Source organism: Martes martes (assembly GCF_963455335.1).
Source record: "Martes martes genome assembly, chromosome: 5".
Taxonomy (NCBI): domain Eukaryota; kingdom Metazoa; phylum Chordata; class Mammalia; order Carnivora; family Mustelidae; genus Martes; species Martes martes.
This window is the reverse complement of record NC_137892.1, coordinates 90,873,669-90,886,905: the sequence shown is the minus strand read 5'-3', so window position 1 is coordinate 90,886,905 and position 13,237 is coordinate 90,873,669. Positions and strand designations below refer to the sequence as shown.

Here is a 13,237-nt window from a genome sequence, read left to right as displayed (position 1 = left end):
TTATAGTTTTTGGTGCAATTGTAAATGGGATTAACTCCTTAATGTCTCTTCGCTCTTAGCCTTGTGACTTGCTTTGGTCAATGGAATGGGAGCAGATAAGATAAAAGCAAAGTTTGAAATGAATTTGCCTGTTAAAACTTGCTCCCTGGCATTTCTGCCATTAGGTGAGAAGAACATCTGTGAGTTGATTTGGATGATAGGAGACATTCCCTTATAAGGAAGAAGACAAGATGGAGGAGGAGGAGAAGTGGAAAGAATCAGCAGGCAGGGGAGAGAACCCTCTAAAGAGAAAAAATTCTTTTCATTAGTTTGATGACCTCAGTGCATTTGCCTAAACTGGACCATGCTAATTGACTTTAGGCCTGTGTTCTAGAATCAAACACTGGCAAAGAAATAGGATTACCATGATTGAATCTGTCTGGAGATTGAGTCAGCTTCCTCTGAGTGATCTGGGAATGGGTGGTTGCCTGATGCAATCAGGGTTCTGTTAGAAAGGAGGAATGGGATAATAACCACTAGACAAGCAAACTGGCAATACCCACTAAAATCTCAGTGAGTCTTAAATTTCTCTCATGAGTCTTACATTTCTACTCTAAATGGAATACAGAAGTGGTGTCCACTCTTATTAGGGGATTTTGCCCTCATGCAACAGTGACAGTGAAACGCAACCATGGTCTTTAAAATAGGGAAGAATGAATAAAACAAATCAATTGTCTTAAGTAGCCAATGGACATTATACCATTTCTTTTATAGGTTTTTTTTTTTCCTCTTTCAGGGAATCAGAGCTTTTTACCAACACTAATCACTCTTTCCAACAGTCCTGATCAGGATAAAGTGAAGAATACAAATCATTTTTATGCCTTAAACACGAGGAGAAACACTGAGATAACTGGCTTAAAACCATACAGGGAACTCCTTGTTACACTAGACTAACTCTAGATTTCCTGTCTCTGGGGTTTACACTTACTCTGTGTTACCTTTTAAAATGTTACTTTTTAGAAACCAGCAGATTTTGAAACTTTAAACTGGTGGTAATCTAATCAGTGATTGTATGAGAGCACATTACTTAAGACCTTAGCCATTCACTTTCCTTTTGTAAACATATCTGGCAAACTAAACTGAATACTGTTCTTTTTTCCCTTTTTACTAGTCTACACTTCAGATAAAATATTGAGTTTCTCTCACTTCTCTCCCTTACCCAACATTGCACACCTACTACATGCAAGGCAAAACAAACAGTTCTGCGTTCTGTTTAACTGGTTTTTGGTTTTATTTTGGCAACACCTTATTCCAGTAGCAATAATATTTGCTAATAGGTCTAAGTAGGAATACTTACATTATGATAGAGATACTGGGTTCCTTAAATTACTGCCAATTCTTAATTATATGAAGTTGTAGAGAGCAGTAGAAATACAGTGATCAACCTCAATATCTTTTTATTTAGTGTTGGAATTAATTTTTATACTTACCTTTGCATATAAAACCTTGTATCCAACATCCTGTCCCTAAACAAACTTGTTTTAGTAGAATATGTAATTTTGACATTTAGAAGCAAGAAGTATCTCTGATAATCTAAAGAGCGAGAGTGTATTTTCTAAAGGGGGAGAGTGTATTTTCCTTCTCTGAAACATTCGAGAATTATGTATTCTGGGGAGAGTACTGGTTAACAACAGTAACTAACAGTATAGCATTTCTTGAACATCATCTCATTCTCTTGTGGACATAAAATTGTATTCCCAGTTATGATCAAGCAATCTAAACACAAAGTAGAAAGAATGTCTGGCTAAAATCACATCTTACTTTCTCAGTTGCACTGTGAATATTCAGAGTACAAAAAAAGTAGGGCCATTAAAAAATAAGTAAATCCACTAGAATTTCTTTTAAATTGAACACATGACCTTTACAAAATAACTGATTATTAAAGTGTACATCATCACAAATTAGAAACTTAACATTGGGGGTACCTGGGTGGCTCAGTTAAGCATCTGCCTTTGGCTCAGGTCATGATCCCGGGGTCCAGGGATCAAGCCCCCAATCCTGCTTAGCAGGGAGCCTGCTTCTCCCTCTCCCACTCCCCCTGCCTGTGTTCCCTCTCTCACTGTCAATCTCTCTGTCAGATAAATACACAAAATCTTAAAAAAAAAAAAAAAAGTTCACCTTGAGTTAGGTACTGAAATATAATGCTTGAAATAAATGCACAGTTACTTTAACCTAATTTTACAGACTGGTGGCAGAATTCCCTGCAACTGGAGGAATAATTACTTCATGGCAGTTTTACTCTGTGAAGCTCCTCAGATATGTTAGCTACTATGATTATATTATTGCTTCCTGTGAGATCACATTTTGTATTTTTCTTATTGTCTTCACAACACAAGAAGGCCAAAAAATTAGAGAATTTAAGTCTGCTTATTTCAAAAGTGTCTGGAACTGGCTAGAATTACTACTTTTGGTGGTAAGTATACATTCATATGTATGATTGGAGGGAATCACATCTGAACCCACCAATGAGGGAGGTGTAAAAAAGCAAAATTTTCTATTCATTTGGCAACTAGCTGAGGAGCAGCTCCTCACCTCCCCAAGTCCCAGGTCTCCACCCCAACCCCTCAGCTCTTCAGGAGCCCCGCTGGTACAAGTTAAAAGCTGCAAGTATCATTCAAAAAGGAGCTGTCATAGGGCATATTAATGGTGTGCTTCCAAAAGTAAGTCTTATTTTTCCCCCCTGATTTGGTCCTTGAGAGAACCAGCATGAAGTTAGAATAGGTGATTCTATAGGTATTATGATTTAATGTGCACAATAGGTCTCTCCTCCCTCAAAATAAATGTGTTTCTTATAGGGCTTCATGGTGAAAATCATAGTTATTTTTGGACATGTACTCTTCTTTTATGTTGCCTCTCTGTTTTCCTCCTCACACTGAGTTTTGAAAGAACATGCAAAATCAAGCCTAGGAAGAATACTGAAAGGAAGGTCAGGGGGCAGTGAGCAGCTAGGCATAAAGAACACCAGGACTGGGAAGATAGTCCCTGAAATAAATTCCAAAAACTGCCAGTTCTCCTCACTGGAAAGAACTAAAATAAGCAGAGAGGTTGGCAGGGCAGGACAAATGGTAAGAACTTGGTCTTAGGAATGATGAACAAACACTTCCAGCTTATACACCCTTACAGACTCTTAGTCATAGCCAGTCCAGGATATAAGTCTTGTTTCCCAAAACCAGATTAAAAGTTTCTCAGAGTCAGGAAACATGCTGCCTACCTCTCTGGTTTCCCCAATAATACTTAACATACAGCATAACTTTGAACTATCTGAGCACTTCAGGCAAAGGAAGTCGAAGGACGATTTTCATGACAGAAAGCTGTGATACCTGACATAACCTGGTTCTGAAATCCTCTTCTGGAAGAGTTGTCAGAGGATTCTCAAAGGGCTTATTTTTGTGTCACTGAAAAAAAACTTTTTTTAGTGTTATGTGGTAGAAAATACTAAACTTTTTAAGTATCATGTATGGAAGTGTTGAACTATTATACTGTACACCTGAAACTAATATAACACTATATGTTAACTACACTGGAATTAGAAATAAATACATAAATAAAAATAAACTTCTAGGTATCCCGTAGTTACATGGAGCAGAAATGCAGCCTTGTCAGAATAATCATTTTAGACATTTGTGCTTTATGACTCAAACAGGCAAATAGATTAGGATAGTCAAGTGATCAGTATTCCTGTACTTTCGTGATCATTCTTCTGTCTTAAACTTCTATAAGTTGAGGTTTACTTCCCTTCACTTAAAAGCCTATGCCTTCGTTCCCCCTCCCTTTCTGTTAAACTTCTGATGAACTTTTTCCTGCGTCTGTTCATAGGCTGCAGGACATTCAGAAGTAGAAATTGTCTCTAATTTAACCTTTCTTATTTTCCCATTTAGTTGTGTTTTTTGACTGTTTCCTTCAACATATACTGTAACATACAAATTTTTCTCTTACTTGGAGACCTGTTAAAAAATACCGATCAATATTCAGACTTCTATTTTCTTGCATACTGGCACACTTACTACAACAATATAATTGCTGTCACCATCTTTTTTGCATGGATAAAGGTATTTATACTTTATTATATCAAGTGCAGCAGATTAGATATATAGATATATATTTAGATAGCAAAATGGGAACTAAAGCTATAAAGTTATGGGGGGGAGGATTTTCTTAACTATAAAGTAATTTTAAAATAGGTTGGCCTTGCAATGATGGCAGGCAAATCCTCAAACACTCCTAATTATCATCAACACTTCCTTTAATTGGAAGCAAATTTTTTCTGAAATTAATTTAACTTATCCTAAGTAATTATATTATTCTTCTGTTTTAATTAACGTTGTTCTTTTTCAGATATTCAAATTCATAAGTTTTAATAAGACAATGTCTCAGCTGTCATCAACCTTGTCCCGCTGTATCAAAGACATAGTAGGATTTGCCATCATGTTTTTTATAATATTCTTTGCTTATGCTCAGTTAGGATTTCTTGTTTTTGGATCACAAGTTGACGACTTTTCCACTTTTCAAAATGCCATGTAAGCTGTTAGAGTAAATGTAATTATATGTACTAGTTTATAAGAAAAAAATCATGGAAAGGCCTACAATAAGTAGTAACACATGTTTTAATAAATTCAAACTTGGTTTTATGTTTTCACTGATAAAAAAATACCTGGTCACACTTAAAGTAGTGTTTAGCATTAAAAGATCGCAATGGATAATGCAGTCCATTTTTTAAATGTTAAGAGGTCGAGTTAGAAAAATAATTTTTCATTTTTCACTGGTAAGAATTTTACCAAATACAACAGAAATAGGCCTCTATGTCTCTCTAATATTTCTTGTCTGGAGAAAAGAAAGTTTAAATGTTTTTTCTTTAAGAGCTCTACCTTTAGAATCCTTTTATCATATTCACCTGATTGTCCTTTGCTGATCTGGCAAATCTGTGTATTAAAAATATTTTTATATGCATAAAGCAATCAGCAGGCAACAAACTTACACAGCGGATCAGGTAGAATCCTTAGAAAAGTGTTCAGGCTTTTTTTTTAAAGTGAATAATTTAAATAAATTCACTCTCCTTTTTGGGTAGATAAAATAAGTTCTGTGTGTGTAAGAAAATTATGATAGTCTGAAATATCCATTCTCAAAATATGTTCTGTGTAACTTAGACCAAGACTGGTGGGAAATGGCTTCATATTAAGTAAGTTTTTGAAATTTTGCATCACTCTTTTGAAAATGTACAGTGCATGTTAACATATGGCCCTGAGAAAAACTGCAATAACTTTCTTAACTTTAGTGAAGAATTCCCCAAACTTGTCCATGCCCTTTTCCTTGAGTTTGGGAGAACTCTGGTCAAAGGAAATGTCTTAAGTTGCTCTCTTTTTACCATCCACATGAATATATCTGAAGTGCCAATTCTAAGAAATTTCATAATATTTGCTGAAATAACCCTTTATTAATCAGTCATGGAAATAAGAGTGGACTAGGAACCAAGAGGATATAGTTCTACTTTCCACTTCTGCCACTAGCTATTCAAATTTTCTAGACCTTTGTTTCCTTATCTGCAAATGAAGGAACTGGACTAAGTTACTCCCAAAGATTCCTTCCAATATCGAACAGCCTACAATTTGAGAAGTCTAATTAGCTTTCTCTTGAGTAAATTATGTTTGCAGTTCCAACAACTTCTTGGTCCTTTCTTAGGATCTTAATTCAAGTGTCACTTACTGATAAAAGTAGTATTGGACATTGAATATAAATGTTGTAATTTACAGAACTTGGAAATTGGTCTTACCCTAAGTAGTAGGGAAGAAAGGAAGTATAAGGCACAGAATGAACAGGCAGACAACTTTGGAATACATTAATGAAGGGACTTCTGCTTTTGGTAATGATGTGCTAGGTTATTCAAATCAACCTCCTCTTCAAGACAATTTAAAAAGATAGATGAGAGGTGTCTGGGTAGCTCAGTGCGTTAAAGCCTCTGTCTTCAGCTCAGGTCGTGGTCTCTGGGTCCTGGGATGGAGCCCTGCATCGGGCTCTCTGCTCAGCAGGGAGCGTGCTTCCCCCTCTCTTTCTGCCCGCCTCTTTGCCTACTTGTGATCTCTGTCTGTCAAATAAATAAATTAGTAAATAAAATCTTTAAAAATAAATAAAAAATAAAAAGCTAGATGAAATACAGATAACTTTGAAGAACTAACCAATAAGTGGACCAAAACCAAAAGGAAAGTACCCAGAGAAGCAAGCTCAGCATCCAAGGGTTCTTTTGCCCTGAAGGCTTTTTTAAAAGTTTATAAGGATTTTTTATTGTGTTAAAATATACATAAAATTTACCATATTATCCATTTCTAAGTGTACAAGTCAGTGAGAATTAAGTACATTCATACTATGCAACTGTCACCACCATCCATCTCCAGAACTCTTTTCATCTTGTAAAACTGAAACTATGCCCATTAATCAAGAATTCTCCACTTTACCCTTCCCCAGCCTCTGGCAACCACCATTCTACATTTTGTCTCTTTCTCTTTTGATTTTCATTAACTCTAGGTGCTTATGGGATCATACAGTATTTGTCTTTTTGTGACTGATTTATTTCACTTAGTATGTCTTCAGGATTCATCAATGTCATGCAATATGTCAGAATTTCCTCCCTTTTTAAGGCTCCCTTTTTAAGGCTGTATACATTCTATGTTTAAGTCTCATTTTGATTATCCATTAATCTGTTGATGGCCATCTGGACTTCTTCCAAGTTTTAGCTGTTATGAATAATGCTGCCATGAACATGGGTGTACAAATATTTCTGCAAGACTCTGCTTTCAGTTCTTTTTGGTGTACACGCAGAGGTAGAATTGCTGGATCATATGGTAATTCTAATCTGAATTTTTTTAGGAAATGCCATACCGTTTTCTGCAATGGCTGCATCATTTACATTCCCACTAACAGTGCACCAGAGTTTCAATTTCCTCACATCTTCATCAACACTTGTTATTTTCTGGGCTACTTTTTTTTTTTTTTAATAGTAGCCATCCTAATGGATGTGAGGTGATACCTCATTGCAGTTGTGATTTGCATTTCCCTAATGGCTAGTAACACAGAGCATCTTTTCATGTTCTTATGATATGTTGGTCTCTCGATGGTGTCCCAGAGGCTCTGTTCACTTTTCTTCAATCTTTTTCTTTTTCTCAGATTTGGTAACTTCAGTCATCCTGTCTTTAGGTTCACTGATGTTTTTCTTCTGCCTGTCCAAATATGCCTCTGAATCCCACCAATGAAATTTCATTTCAGTTATTGTATTTTTCAGCTCTACAATTCCTTCTTGGTTTCTTTTGAGGTTCTCTATCTCTTTATAGATATTTCCATTTTGTTCATAAGTCATTTTTTTTTCATAAATCATTTTCTTGACTTTCTCCAAGTCTTTTATGTTTAGTTCTTTGAACATCTCTAAGATGGTTGTTAAAAGTCTTTAGTAGGTTTGCCATCTGGTCTTTCTCAGGGGTATTTCTGTTGGATTATTTTTTTCCTTCGATTGGATCATAGTTTCCTACTTCTTTGTATATTCTGTTTTTTCTTGTTATTGAAAACTGGACATTTGAATGTAGAGTGTGATAGCCCTGGAAATGACATTCTTGCCCTTCACCAGAGTTTCCTGTTTTTGTTTTTTTGTTTGTTTATTTTTATTATTGTATACTGTCTTCATGCAGGATCAGCCTGAAGTGTAAAGGTCGTCTTAGGTCTTTTCTGAGACTGCACCTTTCCTTGGGGATGCACGGTGACAGTCTAACTTCCTCTGTACATGCGTTACTTTTGAGGTCTTTAATGTCTGGCACCCAAAAGGGGAAAAAGAGAAAAATGAAGGAAGTGGGAAGGGCACGAGCCTTTAATCCCAAGGACATTAATTCAGCAAGAGGGAGAGGGACTTGCAACAGACAGGGGAACAACTTTCTGCACTCTTGTGATCAGAAGGAGCAATCAGCAATCAGAACACAGACCCCTAATGCTTGGAGAACATATCCTGATTGCCCACCCTTGCCCCCACAGGTTGCATGCAAGCTGCTCCAGGAATACATGCATGGCTCCCTGCCATGGGCTAGGGGGTGGCAGATGGGTAGCTTTTCCAAACTAAAACCTGGAATTGACCAAAGTTGTCTAAGCCTTCCCCTGGCAGTTGAAAGCCTTAAATAGACTCTAGAATTCCAAAACAGTTACATCAGACAAATTCTGCCTATGTCATTGCTGTCTAGGTGGGGAGACATATTCTAAATGTTTCTTACCCCCACCACCTCCCCAAACCCTCCACCATGAAGGCATTTTTGATGATCTAGAAAAATAGTCAAGGAAATGTGTTTTGGGCCACTTCTCTGGGAGAAGGAGATGGAAGGCAAAGTCCAGAACTTACATGGGTAGAGAGGACAGGAGGGCTTGTCTGATAACCTCTGCACACATCTGGCAAAGAAACTTCAATTAGGAGAAAAATGAAGTTACATTGTGTTTGAAGTTTCCATCTCCTATGTGATTATAGCCACTCATCAAATTGGTTAGGGTTTTGTTATTCACATTCCTTACACAGCAGAGGTATCTGGACAGTTTCCTGATAGAGAAGGGCTGAATGGAAGCTTTAGTTAACAAGCTAATTTCTCGAGAGGAGAAATGGTGCCTTTAACTTGTGTTTTCTCCTATAAATACAGCTCAGGGATTACAGATCAAGTTTGGTCAAAACTAAAAGAGAACCTCTCATTCTGCTATACCATAGGGAAAAAATATTTGTTGAGAGACTTTGGTCTCCTTCCAGTTCACCTTTTCTTTTTGTACCTTGTATAGAAGAACATTATAAACCAGTATTAAAAGCTGAATAAATGGGGTGCCTGGGTGGCTCTGTTGGTTAAGTGACCGAACTCCTGGTTTCAGCTCAGGTCGTGATCTGGGTCATGAGATCCAATCCAGTATCGGGCTCCATGCCCAGCTCAGAGTTTGTTAAAGACTCTCCCTCTCCCTCTGCCCTTCTCTCAAATAAATAAAAGATTTGTTTATAATAAAAGATTTATTTGAGAGAGGAGAGAGAGGCAGAGAGAGAAGCAGCCTCCCTGCTGAACAGGGAGCCCAATGTGGGACTCCATCCCATGATCCTGAGATATTGACCGGAGCCAAAGACAGACGCTTAACTGGCTGAGCCACTCAAGCACTCCTAAATAAATAAATCTTTTTTTTAAAAAGGCTAAATAAATACTTTAAGTATCATTTAATCATATCTTAACTCTTGAGTAACTAGGTAACTCTTGAGTCCTAGGACTCAAAGGAGCCCATTTCTTTGAATACATTTTCTTCCTTCATTGTTTACAGATGTATGTTCCCTTTACATGTTGGGCAGAAGCAACCAGAACAAGAAGACTTCTTCCTTTTCACTGACTAACCAAGCATGCCAAGTGTCTACATACTGTTAAAAATTCCATCCCAGGCTTCCCCTTAAAATAACTCATTTTAAGCACCTAGTAGCAGCAACAATGGCATGAAAATATATCAAACATAAATCCAAATAAGCCAAAAGTATCAACTGTGGTTGTTCCTAATTAATTCCTAAATTAGCTTATGAATTTTTAAAACTTTTTCTTTAGTACTTCCTAAAATTTCTCCCATGAACATGTGTTATTATTATAGCCAGTAAAACTGGAGTGCTGCCTTTTTCTTTTAATTGTCCATATTAGAGCCCTGGCTATCCGTAAGGAACATAAAACAGATGTTATCCATTCCAGAACACAAAATATGAGTAATAAAGTAACATGCTACTGTTACAAAACAAGAGTAACAGATATTACTTTCCTATGCCCTGTTCACATAATTTAAAGAAAAAACTAACTTCATCTAATTATTATTAATTTTTAAATTATTATTTTTAAATGATTAATTCCAGAACCTGGGTTTTAAAAATGAAAACTATAATAAATCTTTTTCTAACCTAATAACCTACTGACCCAGTGACCTCCTTTGGAATTCAGGTTAAATCTGATATCACAGATATTTCTGGGATGGTTGTATCTATTAACATTAATTAAAAGTAATGCTGAAATTTAATTGAGTGGTATAATACAGAACCCAAGCAATAGCCCTTAACAATGTTTATCACCATTTATGAAAAATCCTACAGACTGCTCAGTTGTTTGTGTTATAGGTAAAAAGATAATTATTCCTAAGAAAACATATTAACTTGTAAAGAAAGATCCAAATACTCTTTAAATTGTTGAATGTATGAATAAAGATGAAATTAAACATTCTCAACTTAAAAAAAATAGAGAAATCATCAACATAATTTATAACATATCCCTGATGTGTCTGGCAATGCCATTGCAAATTAATGATGAGAAAATAAGATATGTTAAGTAGTCCTAATTCCGCCTTTACTACTACTATGCTCATTCAAAGCCTTAATTTCTTAATTTTCCACCTAATTATTAATCAAATGAAGATATGTAATATTTTAAATGTTATTTTACATCAAATCCAATAGTTATTGAAGAGAATATAGTAAACCTCAGGGGCTGCTTGGGTGGCTCAGTCAGTTGAATGCCCAACTGTGGATTTCAGCTCAGGTCATGATATCTGGGTCCTGAGATTGAGCCCTGAGTTGGGCTCCACACTCAGCAGGGAGTCTGCTTCTCTCCTCCTTTCTCTGCTTCCTCCCCACCCTGCTCACTCGAATGTGCAAAATTAAAAGAAAAAAAAAAAAAAACTTCTGGATCATGTTTGGGGATCATTACCAGCACTTGTTTGAAACTCAGCAAGTGACAAATTGTTGGCATCTTATTTTAGCAGAAGAGGTGTACAGATTACACACATTATTGGTATTAGAAATTGTAGAGTTCTTGGGTCTAGGTACAAGTTGAAAATCCTTATTGGACAAGGTCAGGTATTCTAAGTTCTAGAAGGGCACAAGAAAGGCTAAGAAGGTCATTGCCAAAACTTGTTGGTAAGCAGGTTTCTCAAGGGTCAAATTTGGTAGGATTCAGTAAGTGGAAGTCCATCATTTTCTGAATCACTGTTGAGATATTTAAGTACCCTGTCTGGTGTTGAGGGGAATTTTCCACACCCAGTTTTATTGAACTTGGGGTAACATGACTAAAGCCAGAGAACCAATGCCACATGCAGCTGGTTGGATACTTTCCTAGACACAGTGGTAACTCTCATCAGTTGTCATGTATGTGTGAGGGGATATAATGTTTTCCTTTCTTCCCGTCAAAGATTTGCACAATTTCGAATTGTTCTTGGAGATTTCAATTTTGCTGGTATTCAGCAAGCCAATCGTATCTTAGGACCCATTTACTTCATCACTTTCATCTTTTTTGTGTTCTTTGTCCTGCTGGTAAGTATGACCATATATGTTCCCTTTTTTGCTTATATTTTTTAGGACAAATAATGAAATTATTAATTTAGAAGAAATTATAGTATCACTGCTGAGCTGTCAGAGCTTTTTACATTTATTAGGAATTGTTGGATTCCTAGAAATCCAGGCTAAGTCCAGTGTCTAAAATGTTTTCAATTTGTCCAAAAGAGAATGTGATCACAGTAGTTACCATCTTGGTGTCTGACGTGTACCAAGAGTGTGCACAACTTCTCCGAGGATAACTTGAATATCCCAGGTCTGTCCAGACAGGACATTCCATACTGGCGGGGATGAATATATTCGGCCCATATTGCAATGGCTTCTAGCCCTTACAGCTAAAAGCTCAGACCTTTGTGATTTTTAGGAGTCCGCAGGATGGGTCTTTCACGCGTGCTCAAGACAAATTTATGTGGCCTTCCTAACCAGGAAAAGTTGCTTTCCTAGTCAAGGCACTGCTCCTGTCCTCCTTGAAAACCCTTTTGTCAATACACGGCAGTTATCCCCTGGTGGTGGCCAGAAGTCCTCACAGTGGCAGAGCTGGGCTTCAGTGAAAGGTGGAGGTGGCCTGGGAGTAAGAATACCCTTTCCACAATTGTTTGTATTATCTGGACATAGTATTCCTAAGATCCCTGGTAAAACTGTGCCTTTAAACAGCTTTATAGAATTAAAAAAAAAAAACACTCTTACGAAAATATACTTATTCTGTTCTGATATGCAATGTTGACCAATTAGTGTGTGTATGTATATGCGTATATATTCATAGATATATATTAGTACCCAGTTCATATGCATTATTTTACATTGTTTTTTCTCATTTACCATCAACATAGTTGCTTATATCCACACTATACATTTCCCATTCTACTATGTTATAGTCTGCATAGCCATTTTTCTGTTACTGAGCATATGGGCTCCTTTTAAAATTTAAATCTAATTTACAAATCCCAGCACTTAGGGCTCCTGGGTGGCTCAGTAGGTTAAACGTCTGCCTTCAGCTCACATCATGATCCCAGCGGTCCTGGGCCTGGGAATGAGTCCCACACCGGGCTCGGCAGGCTGTGCTTGACTCTCTGCCTCTGTCCCTCTTCTCAGCTTGTGCTCGCTCTCTCTCTCTCTCTCAAAATAAAAACAAACAAACAAACAAACAAAAACAAATCCCAGCACTTATCAGTCACTAACATTTAAACTAAATTTTGGGGCACCTGGGTGGCTCAGCTGTTAAACGGCTGCCTTCGGCTGAGGTCATGATCCCTGGGTCCTGGGATCCAGCCCTGAATCGGGCTCCCTGCTGAGCGGGAAGCCTGCTTCTCCCTTTGCCAGCCGCTTCCCCTGCTTATGTTTCCTCTCTCGCTGTGTCTCTCTCTGTCAAATAAAGAAATAAAATCTTTAAAAATATATAAAATAAAATTTTACTGAAATAATTATATGATTATTTCTCCCCAGAACATGTTCTTGGCAATTATTAATGATACATATTCTGAAGTGAAAGCTGATTATTCAATAGGCAGAAGGCCAGATTTTGAACTTGGTAAAATGATTAAAAAGGTATGTCCAATTCTTTTCCTAATTTGAATGCTAAGACAAAGCTTGTTCAGTTTATACTCTTGTCGTTTGAATAGCACTTAAACCCCCAGTAGTGGTGGGGTTTTTTTGTTTTGTTTTGTCTAGGTCCAGTCTTGCTTTTATTTGTATTATTTCACTGCCAGGGAAGTGAGATTTCTTTCTGGTTTTAAAAAAGGCCAAAACTATTTCAGATTTCAATATATTAAATAGCAATTAAGCTGTTTACTAAATGCAAAGCAGCGTTGGGTTTTATAATAAAACTATCCCTTCCCTCCAAAAATGTTCAACTTAGAT

General features: G+C 36.9%; 1 protein-coding gene across 1 annotated transcript in view; it reads left to right on the top strand.

Annotated features, from left to right (window-relative positions):
• The window catches only part of PKD2L2 (polycystin 2 like 2, transient receptor potential cation channel), a gene marked incomplete at both ends in the record, with an annotated part of 42,096 nt that overhangs the window by 11,935 nt on the left and 16,924 nt on the right, over positions 1-13,237 (top strand). The window contains 5 exons of the mRNA XM_080804848.1: positions 2,224-2,452; positions 3,918-4,088; positions 4,375-4,556; positions 11,239-11,359; positions 12,824-12,925. Coding sequence (XP_080660974.1) covers positions 2,224-2,452; positions 3,918-4,088; positions 4,375-4,556; positions 11,239-11,359; positions 12,824-12,925 — 805 coding nt within the window. The remainder of the gene's footprint in view (positions 1-2,223; positions 2,453-3,917; positions 4,089-4,374; positions 4,557-11,238; positions 11,360-12,823; positions 12,926-13,237) is intronic.